The sequence below is a fragment of the Zootoca vivipara genome, chromosome 16 (genome assembly GCF_965207765.1).
Source record: "Zootoca vivipara chromosome 16, rZooViv2.hap1.1, whole genome shotgun sequence".
Taxonomy (NCBI): domain Eukaryota; kingdom Metazoa; phylum Chordata; class Lepidosauria; order Squamata; family Lacertidae; genus Zootoca; species Zootoca vivipara.
Genome location: NC_142599.1, coordinates 34,325,054 through 34,339,798, shown reverse-complemented (window position 1 = coordinate 34,339,798; position 14,745 = coordinate 34,325,054). Strand labels below are relative to the sequence as shown.

General features: G+C 48.9%; 2 protein-coding genes across 23 annotated transcripts in view; one reads left to right on the top strand and one right to left on the bottom strand.

The window, feature by feature from the left end:
* Positions 1-1,492: 1,492 nt before the first annotated feature.
* Positions 1,493-10,622, bottom strand: LTAP1 (lipid transport auxiliary protein 1). The gene is made up of 7 exons (XM_035099042.3): positions 10,469-10,622; positions 9,115-9,216; positions 7,158-7,275; positions 5,383-5,436; positions 5,126-5,292; positions 3,946-4,004; positions 1,493-3,632 (listed from the first exon to the last, which is right to left on the bottom strand). Exons 1-7 carry the CDS (start codon positions 10,583-10,585, stop codon positions 3,434-3,436), a joined length of 816 nt encoding a protein of 271 aa, XP_034954933.1. The 5' UTR covers positions 10,586-10,622; the 3' UTR covers positions 1,493-3,433.
* Positions 10,623-11,800: 1,178 nt separating this feature from the next.
* Positions 11,801-14,745, top strand: part of UBAP2L (ubiquitin associated protein 2 like) — a 44,456-nt gene continuing 41,511 nt past the window's right edge. For 13 of the 22 annotated variants that reach the window (XM_035097752.3, XM_088660022.1, XM_088660021.1 and 10 more), the window contains exon 1: positions 12,431-12,530. The gene's annotated coding sequence lies outside the window, so the exon portion shown is untranslated. Of the gene's footprint in view, positions 11,824-12,326; positions 12,531-12,644; positions 12,732-12,864; positions 13,018-14,745 lie in introns of those variants that run through there. The other 9 variants (XM_035097751.3, XM_088660025.1, XM_088660024.1 and 6 more) reach the window with 5 other exon arrangements.

Below are 14,745 nucleotides of genomic sequence, written 5' to 3'. Positions count from 1 at the left end.
CAAATTCTACTAATAAAGCAGAGTTGTGCTCATCTGAAAACCTGAGGATGTTTGTACAGTGGTACCTTGGTTGTCGAACTTAGTCCATTCTGGGAGTCCGTTCGACTCCCGGAACAGTTCGACAACGCGGCTTCCGATGGAAGCCACGTCGGAAGTTCGGCTTCGAAAAAACGTTCGCAAACCAGAACATTTACTTCCGGGTTTGTGGCGTTCGGGAGCCGATTTGTTCGGGAGCCAAGCGGTTCGACAACCAAGGTATTAGAACCTGGAATTGAGGGCCATCCCTACCCTTAGGCAAAGTGGTGAGCTGACTCAGGCAGGGGAGGCCGTCTCTCGTTTTCCCCACCCAGCCCTGTGTCCTTGAATCAAGCCTGCTGCCCTTAGGTGTGGTGGAAGAAACTATCCCACTGCCAACCTTCACCTCCGGCTGCAAAACGCCTTGGGCCAAGACAGTGGCTGGTGCTCATCGCAACTGATGGCAGAGATGAAAAACAGGGGAGGTCCTATGAACCGACATAGGAAGCCATGGAGTGGATATCATTGGTCTGTCTAGTACAGCATTGCCTACACTGACCGGCAGGGGCTCTCCAGGCTGGCGATACAATCTTCGACCTCTCCAGGTTAGGGATGGGAGTATCTGGGACCCTATGCATGCAATGCATGTGCTCTGCCACTGATCTTTCCTTTAGGAATAATGTAAGATTCGAGTCTTCATCGCCCAAAATAGAGGGCAAGTTTAAAGAGGAACCTAGGAAGCTCTCTTATGCTGAGTGAGATCTGGGATCTCCCCCACTGCAAAGCAGCTGTTTTGCCAGCGAGATCCATTCCAAGGCTCCTCACTTCCTGAGACTTACTTTGCCTCTTTCACCAGCCTTCTTCAACCTGAGGTCGCCAGCTGCTGCTGAACCACAGCTCCCTACAAGTAGGCTTGGGATGATGGGAGTTGGGAGTCCAACATCAATTAGGGGACCGAAGGTTGTGGAGAATTCTGCCCTGTACGGATGGCTAGAACAAGAGCGTTGGATGCGATAGGGCTGGGAGCATCCTCTAGCTGCATTTCTCAGAGAAAAGTTGCCATCTGCTGGCCACAGAAAGGGCAACAGCCCTGGTTGTCTGTAGCTTATTGCAACAGGAATGAATTAACACACACACAGAATCACAGCGTTGGGCCAGATCTGCATGGTTTCATGGTGCTCTCATTGGGGCATGCAGTTAGCCTTTGTGAGAAGAGGATGTTAGACGAAATGGGCCTTTGGCTTGATCCTGCAGGCTCTTCTGTCGGCTCAGCATTGTCCAATGCACAGGGCAGGATGTGCGGTGTCTGCCTGACTTCAACGGACTGCCAGCAGAAGGAGCGAACACTGGCACAAGGGTGAACCTTAGTCGACCACAGAAAACACGCAGGTAAGGATGGGCAAACATGTCAAATTCGGTTTCTCTTTAGGTTTCTCATTTTTCCATTTCTACACATTTCCACATTTTTCTTAAAAAGTCATGAAAACTGGCATTTATTTCTCCTAAAATACACACATTTCTATATAACTTTGCAAAGCACATTTTCCCCAAATACAATGCATTTGTGTAGGTTACCATCACTAATACAGGCATTTTTTTAAAATGCACCCTCCCAGTATATGCAGTTTCGTCTAAATTCCTGGGCCAGAGGATATTTCAAAATTTGGGAGCAGTGTGAATTTTGAAGAAGGGATTTGTTGAAATATGATGCAAATTTCCACGGAGTATTAAATTCAGTTATTGATGCTGAACAGAAAAGGCCCCTGAGCGAAAACATTCAAAACTGACGAGGGTGGAAATCTGGCCTTTACTTTGATACAGCAGGGATGGAGGGGTGACAACCTGTGGTCCTCCTTCCAGATGGTGTTGGACTCAAACTCCCATTAGACTCAGGCAGAGATGATGGGAGTTGGGAGTCTAGCAACATCTGGAGGAAGGCCATAGGAAGCCCCTGAACTAGACACATGTCCCAACCAATCAGGAATCACATATTAAATGCATATTAAAGCAGGGAAGGGGAGCCTGTGGCCCTCCATATTGTTGGACTACATTTCCCGCCGGCATGGTTGGGGATGATGGGAGTTGTAGTCTAACAGCATGTAGAGGGCCACAGCCCCCTTACCCTTGATATACCCCAGAGCAACACAAACCATGTGGGCTTAGGATGACACAGCCCCAAGATTGGGAGTTTGAAGTCCCAGAGAACAAGGAAGAAAGCATATGTGCTTGTGTGAGGGCAACAAAGTCTCTCTCTCTCTCTCTCCCACCTTCAAATCTCATGCAGCCATGGGGAAGTCCCTCTCTAGTCCTTAGCTTTGCTGTGCTCTTCTTGCTGGCTTTCTCTCTCCTTGAAGTAGGAACCAGTCAACACTTGTGTCTTTTAAAAGCAGATGCGGGGAATCTTTTTCAATGGCAACGGGGTGCATATCCTAGGAGGCCCTTCCAGGTGTGACTCAAAGTTCCTGGAGACAGAGAAGAGATGGGCCCGGGAACTTCGTCCAAGTCAGCACTGCTCTTTTGCATAAGAGATAACCAGGAGCCCATGGCTGTGCAAGTGTCTGCTTTATTAAAGAGACGTTTTCAGAAACAGACAAGGACAGTCCAGCTCTCTCTCTCTGCCCCTGCCCGCCCCTCAAGGCTGAAGAGGGGCGAGCAAGGCTTGTTGTGCCGAGACCCAGCTTGGCGGGGGGAACGGGACACCCCCTCAGTCGTGTTGGGGTTGGGGACACTGACGTTCCAGCGCATCGACGGCAAGTAGACAAAAAGGGAAATGGGCCCCGGCCTGACCCACGGCGGTAAGCAGCCATTTCGTCGCGACGCTCCAAAACGGCACTGCAGAAAAACAGCGGCCCCAATGTGGCTGTTTTACAACCCAACCGCCTCTTGTGCTCGTGGGTGTGGACCTTCACTATTTCCTCGCTGGCTGGAAGGTAGAGATGGGGAAGAATGGAGGGAAGGAAATGATATTGGAAAAGGGGGGAAAGGACAGAAACAATGTCCCCATGGTGAAAGAGGATGGAGGACGAGGTGCCAGAATTAATGAAATGACTAAAAGAAGCCCCTCTGCTCTTTCTCGGCGCCTTCGGCGGGCAGTAGGGAGAGAGAGGCATGCCTGGGAGGTTGAGTCTTTTTAAATAAATAAAAGAGGTAACTGACTGATATATTTACAAGACCACACGGGGTGGCAGAGGGAAGGGAAAACTCAAGTCGCTCCCCACCCCAAAGCAGCAACATGCTTCGCATTGGACTGTCCACCGAAATGCCACCTGGCAGCAGCTAATGGCAGGCCAAGCGCACAAGCCAAAAAAGAGAGGCAGGGTGAGAAGAGTCTTCTTGGTCCTGGCGGGCCAACCGACAGCAGGCCAGCCCCACTGAGAAGGGAGAAAGCCCTCGCCCTGTTGTGCATCGAGGGTGAGGATCACAGGGTGCTCTCCAGAGTGTTGTAGTTGTCCTTAAAGCTCTTGAGCTCCAGGAAGTGCTTGGCTCTCTTGCTCTTCTGGCTGGAGGGCAAGTAGGTGACCTGGATGGTGGTTGGGCCGGAAAGGTCAGGCGAGAGGGTCAGGTCCTTGGCTGCGGACTGGTGCTGCCTCTGGCTGCTGCCTCCTCGGGCCTTGATGCTGCGCCGGGAGAGAGGGAAATGAGCAGTTGCCGGATTAGAGGGGCGGTTGCATAAGCACAGTATCCAGTGAAGCTGATAGATGCAACTAACTTGGGTTTGCTCATTTTGGGAAGAGGAGATCCTGGGGACTGAACCCACGACCTTCCCTTTGCAAGGCAGATGCTCTACCGCTGAGCTATGGCTTTTGCAAAGTGTTGCCGGTTTGATTGAGGGATTTACAGGCCTCCCAGCACACTGCACCGTTCTCCCAGATGTAAGAAGGTGATTATCAAAAGAACAACCCCTTCCCCAGCCCCAGCCCCAGGACTTACATTGCCGCCAGCTCATACAGAGCTTCCTGGTACTTGAGGAATTCTGTCCTCCCGAAAGTCTGAGAAACAAACACACACACAAAAATGGGTCAAGGGTATCAGGTGGTTTAGCATTCCTGCCCCGGAACATCTCACTCCCACCTATGAAGCATAGAGGCAGAAAGAAGACACAAGAATTCAGAGTACAACAGCATCAACCTCAGCACATTTCATAGAGAAATGTAGCTTTCTGGATCCAAGAGAATGGGCGATTGCTGAGTGTTCCAACCCCGTTTAGCTGGGCATTGGAGAAGGTCCTTTCAGGGCTGGAGGCAAAAGATGGCCATATCAGCAGCACATTTGTCATGGGGACAGAGTGTCAGGGCATCTTTCACAGCGCAACATACAAACACATACAATCCCAAATTGAAGGCAAAGATGATCTACAAGGAACATGTGGATTCTGCCGGCTGAGCGTTGTGTCTATTAACACTGTGGCCACTGCTACCATAGTCGACACAGATTAAAGGTATGTACAATCAGAAAGAGCAGACGTAGGCCACCTCTGACCATGCCAAGGAACTGAACGCCTGCATCAAAAGCAGGTGGCTGGGGATTTCCCCCGCAACCTAATAGCTGCATTCCTTCCTGGGTAACACATGCCAATGGTGGGCGGAGCCAAAGGCAAAAGTGGGTAGGGCAACAGGTGTAAAATTTTGCCTTTGAACAACAAGGTAAGTTCCTACACATACCACTCTTGATTCACCACCCAGAGAAGGAAGTTCTAGGACACCGGGCAAAAATATCAAACAAGGGCACAAATCAGGCAGCTGGGGGATATGGATGGGAAAGAGGAGAATCCAGAGGGCCAGACAAAGGTTGTATTTGACCCCCACCCCACCCCACATGTTCCCTACCCCTGATCCAAAGGGGAAAGGGGGCAAGACCCATTTTAAGGCTGTCCGCCACAGGAGGAAAAAGAGAAGCCAATGCTTTCAGTGCTAGAACACCAGCTACCCCGAGCCAGCCCAACGCCCTCAGGGATTAAGGGAGTTGTGGTTTAACGTTCTTGGACTCCCATCAACATCAGCAGTCAACATGGCCAATGGTCAGGGATGATGGGAGCGCAGTCAAGAGTTCTCAAGATGCTTCTGAAGTCCCAGAGTCCAGTTCCACAGCACTCTGGGCAAAGACTACTCACCCCTGTGCCGTAACGGGCACTCTCATACCCATCCAGGAGTATGTCAATCAAAGTCTTGCGGACACCTTTGAAGGGGGTGCTGGAGTTCCGAAGGTCCACCAGGTAGGCGCGGAAGTTCTTCCCGATCAAGGATCTGGGGTGCCTGCCTTCAGAGGAGAAGGGGATCTCTATGGTGTGTAGGGGGGGAACAGAGAGAGTGTGAATACGAGCAGGAAATGTAACCACCAGGCCAGGCAGCTTAACATTTGTTTGCTCACCTGAGTCCCTGATAGCGTCCAAGGCCTTCATCCTGTACATGTAGTTATAGCAAACTGCAACAAAAGGAGACAACCCAGAGGCCTGAGTCAGTTTGGCATCTCTGTGAACTTTCATGCCCTCGTCTCCCACCCTCTTGGCATGAATTAGGAAATAGTAAATGGACAGTGTATGTTCAAAGTGTGGGAAAAATATAAAGATTTATTAGAACCTAAGACACCTTGGTGGTTATCACCTATTGAGGCATTGTCACTTGAAACAATTGGGGGGGGGGGAGAAAGAATGGCCAACATACAGAGACTTATTGGTAGAACAAGAGGGAAAACTAAAATTGAAAGAATATGAAGAAATAAAGGAACATCTTCAAAGTTGGTTGCACCATAGACAGCTAAAGGATATCTTCAAAGATAGTAAGAAAGGTTTTTCATATTTGGTTTCTAGATTCCAAAAGGAAGTAATAGAAGAGAATTCAAAACTATTAAGAAAGGCATATAATATCCTTTTGAAGTGGGAAACTAAAGATGAAGAAGTAAAATCTGAAGAAGTGTGCATGCACACGAAAGCTCATACCAAAATATAAACTTAGTTGGTCTTTAAGGTGCTACTGAAGGAATTTTTTTATTTTGCTTCGACTCAGACCAACACGGCTACCTACCTGTAAGTAAAATCAGTAATGATTAAATGGGCACAAGATATACGTCACAATATACAATTTGAAGATTGGATAAAATTGTGGAAAGTAAATTTGAAATTTACGGGTTGTATATTGTTGAGAGATAATTACATAAAGATGATGTACAGATGGTACATATCACTGGTCAAATTGGCAAAAATGTATAAAAATGAAAAGAGTATTGGAGGTGTGAGCCTGAAGGTACTTTTTATCATATGTGGTGGGATTGTAAAAATGTAAAATTGTAAAGGGAAATGATATACAGTGGTGCCTCGTCTTACGAATTTAATCCGTTCCGAAAGCACATTCGTAAGTCAAAAAACGGAAACACGATTTCCCATAGGAATGCATTGGAAACAGAAAAATTCGTAAGTCAAAGCAACCCTATCTAAAAATTCGTAAGTCGAAAAATCCGTATCTAAAACCGCCACAGTTTTTTTCCGGATGTTGAGACATTCACAAGCGCACGACCATTACCCCCATTCGTAAGTCGAAAAATTCGGTTGTCGAGTCGTTCGTAAGTCGAGGTACCACTGTATAATGAATTGAAGAAAATGCTGAAAATAACTTTTGTTAAATAACCAGAAGCTTTCCTGTTAGGCATTTTAGGTCAAGATCTGCCAAAAGAGAAGAGGACACTATTCATGTATGCTACTATGGCGGCGAGAATTTTGATAGCACAAAAGTGGAAAACTGGAGAAACGCCAACTAAAGAACAATGGCAAGAGAAATTGATGAACTATGCAGAACTGGCAAAATTGACGGACAGACTTTGAGAAAAAGACAACAGTGAAAAAGAGTGGGAACCATTTATAATATACCTGCAGAAACAAAGGAAGAATATTGACTTGATGGCAGGATTTAAATAAACACTCACATCTTTATTAACAAAGAACATTTAAAAAGATAAAGAAATAATATAGTGGACCTTTAGGAAACAGCAGTATGTAATAAGGGAGAAACAAACCAGAAGTGGAAGTTGGGGGAAGCCCAGGAGGGGAGGGGGAGGTGATGTAATATAAATGCTATTGATATGAGATGTATGTAATGATAGAAAAAGAAAAGTGAATAAAAATTTAATAATAATAATAAAGGAAACAGTACATGGGCTTCGAGGCGACTCCAGTTGAAGGAGGCGAGTGTCGTCATGGGACAGCAGCCGGGGCTCATACTTGATGTCCTGAACCCGCGATAGTCGGATGTCAATCTCCTCCTTCAGGCCCTGAGCAGGTAAAGGGGAAGGGTCAGAGGTGAGGGGCACAGCACACAGTTTGCACACTGAAACATCCCACAGGTATCCATAAACCTAACAATTTGCTCCCCTTTCAATAGCGCACAAAGACCAGCCACCCAAGGCTACCTCACTCTGCCTGATCTGGAAGGCCACGGTCTTCAGCAAAAGCAGAGCCAAGAAAAGTCCTTGGCCAGGACCCCAGCGGGAAAGCACCAATCAAAATCTTTTGAAATGAAGCATCATGAATATTGCCCCAGCACTGCCAATCTCCCTTCTTGGGAAATCTCTAAGTGCCAACCAGACATTTGCGATAGCTTTGGGTGAAGTTTGAAGATAGCCACTTCCGGGTAGGAATGCGGAAGATCCAACAGGCCAATAGCAAAGCTCGTTCTCTGGGCGTTAACCCATAGGCAGGCAGAATAGTACTGTCAGAAAGGGCCATAGCTCAGTGGGTAGAGCACCTGTTTTTCAAGCTGAAGGTCCCAGGTTCAATTCTTGGCATCCCCAGGCAGGGCTGAGAGAGAGAGACTCCCTGCCTGTAGTCCTGGAGGGTTACTACCAGTCAGGATAGACAATACTAAGATAAATGGACCAACAATCTGACTTGGGATAAGATACTTTCCTGTCTTCCTATTGAGGCAAAAGAGGGAGGGGTTAGTCAGCTTATGTTATGCTGTTATAATAAAATGGGGGTGGGGAGAACAATGCTTGTTGACTTGAGCAAAACTATATAGTACAAAGAGATAATAAACAATAATAAATATTGTTAAGTCTTCAGAGTTTTCCTCTGCCAGTAGTAATTTCATTTTCTAAACTAAACATTGCTAAACACTTATTAGGACTGTATTGCCCAAAACTGGTCTGAAGTCCATATCATTATATCAGTTTCATAATTTCTGACCTGGCAATACATTGCGAATCATTATGTGTGTTTGCTAGGCAAAAAAAAAATCACAATGTGGGAAAAACCGTGAAGCCAGGCAATGCTGCTCTTGATTACGGAAGCCCCTGTTAACTCTGCCGGCTCAGCTCTCCGCTGTCTCCTGCAGGGGGCCAGCGAATCGCAAGAGCAGGCGCCGGCAAAAATCACGATGCTGTAAAAGCTGTAAAGCCAGCCAAGGCTCCATCCTTTATTTCAGACACTGACTGTAATATATCGATATATTGTGCGGTTTAGCTGGTGATATATCACAATGTTGAAAACCAGGTATCCCCCAGCCCTAATACTTATTTTTATTTATATAGCTCAGTTCCAGGACCTTATGCTCCCAACCAGCGATTTTACATCAACCAGGGTCAGGAAGCTTTTTCAGTCAGAGGGCCACATTCCCTTTCAAGAAAAATGAACATCACATTTTAGCTGCAGTTCATTTTCAGCTTTGCATTCGTTATAAAAAAAAAAGCATGCCTAGACATTCCGTTGTTGCGGCCGTAATCTTGGTTTAAGGTGCCATTTAGCTCCTAGCTTTCATATCTCAGTTTCTAATGCTGCTCCTGTGGTTTCCAGCAACTGGTATTCAGAAGCATTTCTATCTCTGACCATGGAGGCAGAGCCACCAACAGCTTTATCCTCCATGAATTTGTCTCTTTGAATGCCATCCAGGTTAGTGGCCCTCCCTACCTCCTGTGGAGCAAATGCAATTCTTTAACTATGTGCTGCACAAAGAAGCACTTTATTTTATCTGGTCTGAGTCTTGTGTAGGAAGAGAATCCCAAGGCACAAGCAGAGAGGCCTGGAGGGCGGCACACAGCTCCTAGATCCAAGGTTCCCCAGCCTTCCTTTAAGTCTCCCTCCTAACCCTAAAACAGGGTTGCCTGCCAACCAACCTTTGGCGCGTGCTGCCCAACTGGCACATGGGGGCCACGGCGGGACTTCATGGCGAAGCGCATGATCTGCCTCTTGACAAATATGAAGAGTAGCACAAAGACCTGGGGAAAAAGACAGAAAAAATGCTGAAATGGTATCACAGACCTGAAGCAATCCTGACCCCTTCCCACAATCTGCCCACAGGGATTTACTTCCTCCACGCTTATAAAGTATCTATAGTGAGAATACATTGTACACGAGCCACCAAAATGATGCTGCGGCACAAGAGGCCAATACAGTTGTGGGTTGCCATCAACCTGTGCATCATGCCTGAGACGTGAGAAGGCACCACAGTACCCAGCACTGTAACAGCCGGTTTCCCTGCAGGGCCGGTTCTAGGCAGTCAAGACCCATTCAAGGAAAAAGAAAGCAAAAATGGAAAGGATTGAGTGAGAGTTTTGAATCTGCAGGAGGATCTCTTCGCGCAGAATGTGAAACTGGAGGAGTTCTGTCATCGTAGCTCCAGCAAGCTGGAATTCTGCTGCCCAAAAGAGGTCCACTTCCATCTTTTCCTGCGACCTAAGAGGGACCTGCAACCTGCCCCACAGGCGAAAGGAAAGACACCAAGGTGTCAGAGTAGTGCAGGAGAGGGCTAACAAAGGTCACTCCAGCGCAGAATCATGGAGTTGGAACGGACCACGAGGGTCATCTAGTCCAACCCGCTGTGATGCAGGAATCTTTTGCCCAACGTGGGGCTCGAACCCACGACCCTGAGATTAAGAGCCTTATGCTCTCTAGCAACTGAACACAAGCTTTTGTGTGTGAGACGGGGAAACTGATGCCGCCGTAGAATCTGTGAAGCTTTCTCAAAATGCGGGGCTTCTTCCTAGGCTGTGGAGGCGAATCTGGGAGTTTCTACCTCGCAGGGTTGTTGTGAGGGCAAAACGGCCGCGGCTTCAGAGGAAAACAGAAGGGTATGAAGAGATAACCCAGGCATAGGCAAATTTCGGCCCTCCAGCAGTTTTGGCCTACAACTCCCATGATCCCTAGCTAACAGGACCAGTGGTCAGGGATGATGGGAATTGTAAGTCCAAAACATCTGGAGGGCCGAAGGTTGCCTATGCCTGAGATAACCGGAATAGCGACGGGGCCAAAGGCGTGCATGGATAAAAAAGAGAGACCCGGGGAAAGGAGGGGAAGCGCGTGTTGCCATGGCGACGCGGCAGTTCCCCCCCCCCCGCGCCCTTCACGGGGCCCCTCAGCGCCTCCCCTCCCTCCCTTCAGCGCCCCGACAGGGGCCGCCCTTCCTTCCATCCCCGCTCTTCTCAGCGGCGTTCGCTCCTGGCGCCTTTCCTGCCAGGCATTTGTCCTCACCAGGCTCCCGTAGGCCATGATCAGCACCACGTTCACCCCGGAGAGCCAGTTGCTGGACTGGGGAGGGGGGGAGGAGGAGGACGGCGACGAGGAAGAGGAGGTGGAGGACGCCGCCATCCCCGGCCCTGGCGCCTGGCCTGGCCCGGCCGCCCGAAAGGGCCACACAACATGGCGGGCGCCGAAGCCGGGCTGCGCCCCCGTCACGTGACGCATTACCTAACACCTCCCGCTCGACTTCAGACTCTATGCCATAGAGTCTATGGTTTCCGGAGGGCGGGGAGAAGAGGTGCGTCGTGTCAGGTGACCGAAAGGAGGCGATAACGTGGGGGAGGAGACAAAAAAGAGAGAGTGAGGGGTGGGTGAGTAATAACAGCAAATGCTGGACTGAATGAAGCCGAAAGCAAAATTATATAGCAGGAAGCCTACCAATAAAGGCAGGTTTTGGGGAGGGGGCTGGGAATGTGAGGGTCACGTGGTCCGGATAGTGGGGGAGGTTACAGGACAGGGGGCCAGTGTAGGGCTGGGGTTACCCACTCAGTGGAATGTGAGCGGCATTTCCGGTTCCCAATGGGACGTACGTTGCCACGTGCAGGACCAACTCGGAGGAAAGAGTAGGGTCAGTACGTACTCAGAATTTCTGTAACAGAAAGGGAGATCTGTGCGTGAGATAGGGCCCATTATCTTAATTTGCGAGGCGGCAATTGGTGGCCTTCCGGTTGTTGTCAGTCTCACATCCAGCAGGGCCAGTGGTCAGGGATGATGGGAATCGTAGGTCCTAACCCACTGTACTACCGTAGTTTTCCCCAAACCCATGCTTTAAGGTTCAATCGCTTTTATTGTTTTATAATTTATAGAAATATGTAAAGATCACTTAATCAGAAAACTTTCTTAGTTGTGCAGTTAATAAACTAGCAATAAAACATAAAAGCAGCAAAACTTAAAAAACAAATATAGTTAAACTATATTGCTACGCTACACCAGTTTCCTAGTTGAAGTCCTCTCTCCGCTGCCTCCTCAAAAAAAGGTCTAAAACACAACAACAGTTTTATTATTTGTATCCAGCGCATCTGATTGGGTTGTCTGGTACCGAGTTGCACCCAGTAGTCCTACTCAAAGCAGACCCATTGGAATCAATAGACATGACTAGTACTGTATAATAATACATTAAATAAATAAACAGCTTAGGCATATGAATTTCAATTAGGGTCTGTTGTTGTTGTTGTTTAGTCCTTTAGTCGTGTCCGACTCTTCGTGACCCCATGGACCATAGCACGTGTCCGACTCTTCGTGACCCCATGGACCATAGCACGCCAGGCACTCCTGTCTTGCACTGCCTCCCGCAGTTTGAGTTACAGGTAGGTAGCCGTGTTGGTCTGAGTCGAAGCAAAATAAAAAAATTCCTTCAGTAGGACCTTAAAGACCAACTAAGTTTATATTTTGGTATGAGCTTTCGTGTGCATGCACAAAGCTCATACCAAAATATAAACTTAGTTGGTCTTTAAGGTGCTACTGAAGGAATTTTTTTATCCCGCAGTTTGGTCAAACTCATGTTCGCAAACTGCCTCCCGCAGTTTGGTCAAATTAGGGTCTACTCTTGAGTAAAACATAGTTCCACGAAACCCGCCGTGTCCAACGAGAACCGGAAGCGTTCGCTGACGATAACTGCATCCCTATCCCATATACCCACCTCCCCTTTTTCATCCTTGGCCATGTGAGTTCTCGCAGGGAGGCGTGACGTGATTCCTTTAAGAAGGCGGGGCCAGGGAAAACGTTCGGGGTGGGGGTGGGGAGGTTGCGATGGGCGGGGAAGAGTCCGAAAGCGCGCCGGGATAAAGACGAAGAGCGGGCGAACTCTGACGGACAACAGAAAGGGGGCGTGGCCCAGCCTCCCTCGCCGCCGCCCGTCACGTGACGCGGCCCGAAGCCGCGCCGCGGCCCTCCCTCCAATCCCCGCGCGCGCTCGTCACGTGGTGGGGGCAAAGGGGCGGCCGCGGCCGCGTTGGGTTAGTTGTCAGTGTGTGTGGCGGCGGCGGCGGAGGAGGAGGAGGCGGTGGAGAATCAGGTAAAGTTGGCGGCCGCGCCGGGAATTGCGCGCGGGCCCTTTAAGCGGCGATCCCGCCCCTTTCCCCCCACCCACCATATCATAATAATAAATTCCTTCCTTAATACATACTTATATATGTATATCTATATGTATATCTGTACTTTGTGAGGGGATTTTCCCCCCCTCCCCTGGGCTTAAAAAAGGAGCTTTCCGTGGAGAGTGAGTAGAAGGGGGAAAGTCCGGCAGGCAGTAATTGTTCCAGGAGACGGTGGAGCTGCTGGGCCTTCCGAGGGAGGGAGGGAGCGAGGGCGGGGGAAGGGGGCGTGAGGAGGGGAGAGTTCCGGTCTCGAGCGCCACCGCGGCCTAGTCGGCCAGAGCGAAGCCGGGGACTTGCGTAGCGCGCCAGGCTGGGCCAGGGAGGGGCTGAGTCGGGCTGAACCAGGCGGGACCGATTTTTCCCCCGCTCAAACTTCTTCGAGGTCGATCCTTTCCCCACAACCTCTGGGTAGGTAAACCACTCCCCCCTTCTTTTTACTATGGTTATTACTCTCATCACTATTTTTAAAGCATTCCTCCTCGCCCCACCTTGAGGCCCTCTGGGCTGTTTCCGCTTCCAGAGAGCTCCGTGGACCGGGGAAAAGAGAGTGAGGAGTCTTTTTTTCCAACTCTCCACCCCCCCAACCACCACTCCAAAGCCTTTACCGCAAACACAACCCCACCCTTCACTCCAACCTGATCCTTCTTCCCGGACAACCAGGCCTGGGGGGAGCTTCCTGCGAAGGTGGGGGAGAGTTATCTTTTCCTCTCTAGAAAGCCGGGTCCATTGTTCGTTCCTCCCAAGACCGCTTGTTTCTCTCTGTCCCGTCCCCCCCCCCCCACCGAGGTGTAAAAAGCTGGTAAATTTGGCTGGTGGCGGTGGGGAAACTTCTCTTTTCTGTCCCCACCGCCCACAGATCTGTAAACATTCCCCAAGTAGCCCTTAAAAACCTGCACGTGGAAACGATTTAAAAAGTCAGGGGAGGAGAGAAAGTTCCTCAATCTCGTCTTCTTTAGTTTTTTTTTGTGGGGGGGGGAAGAAACAACAGCTTGTGCCAAGTTTGCAGCAGCGTTCTGTTTCCGAGTAACTGAAGCTAGGTTGGGCTGCTTCTAGCTGCAGTCCTTTGAGCGCTTAAGTAAAGAGGCAAGCTCCATTGTACAAAGCAGGACTATGGCGGATGAGTCTTATCAGTGGCTACAAGTCATCATGGTTATATATTTCGTCCCATATCAAAGGCCTCTGAATGCTGGTTTCCTGAGGACTGGTGCTGCTGGAACTTCAGAAGATGAGTCTCTTTCGTGGCTACAAATCATCATAGCTCTATATGTCCTCCCTTATCAAAGACCTCTGAATACCAGTTTCCTAAGGATCATTGCACTTCTGCTGAGGCCCATCTTGTGGGCTTCTCAGAGGTGTTTAGTTGCCACTTTGAGAACAAGATGCAGGACTAGATGGGCCTTTGGCCAGATCTTGCAAGACTCTTCTCACCTTATTACTTTGTAAGTTTGAGCTGCTAGACTGCAACTCAGTGCATCCCTTCCTATAAAGATACCTCATGCAAGTGGTACTTAACCTCTGAATAAACTGTTAACTGGCTATAAAACTCCCCCGCTTTATTTTTCTAAAACATTTTCTGGACTGTTTCTTAAACTCCTAGCTGTGTCCTTGGATTTTAAAAATATTTTTGGATACTGCCCTTCCTTTAAAGAATTCAGGATGTGCCCCCCCCTTATGTGGGAGGGTTACCTTCCTCTACTTAATCCTCACTGTTGTTGCTTGAGGATGAAACAGCACAACTGGCCTTGGTGAACATTGTGACTGAACAGTTTCTCGAATCCAGGTCTCCGAAGCCTATTCTTGCGACTTTGGCTAGGACACTTTGCGAAGTGCTCTAGTGCCAGGCAGACAGATGGGGCACTGAAAGAACCAAGATTCCCTCGGTGCCGGAAGCTTTCAATCCAGAGGGTGTGGTGTTTACGAAAAGATACTTCAAATACTGCAGAGCTTCTTGTTGTCCTGCCTTTAAAAGCTAACTACCACTATTCTCCTGAGGATTCTGTCACTCAGTGGGGTTTGTGTAATGGTGTTTCTGCTTGTATTGCAGGGCAGCTAGCTCATTTTTCGTCAAACCTAGGGAGTTTATGTTGATCTCCGTCACTCTTCTTTCTTCACTGCCCCCGCCGGCCAGGCCATCTG

Coding starts and splice junctions, on each gene's coding strand:
- LTAP1 (XM_035099042.3), bottom strand. CDS start 10,585: ATGGCGGCGTCCTCCACCTCCTCTTCCTCGTCGCCGTCCTCCTCCTCC. Junction 5,437..7,157: donor GGAGTCGCCTCGAAGCCCAT/GTACTGTTTCCT, acceptor CTTTTGTTGCAG/TTTGCTATAACTACATGTAC. Junction 4,005..5,125: donor GTGCCCGTTACGGCACAGGG/GTGAGTAGTCTT, acceptor TTTGTTTCTCAG/ACTTTCGGGAGGACAGAATT.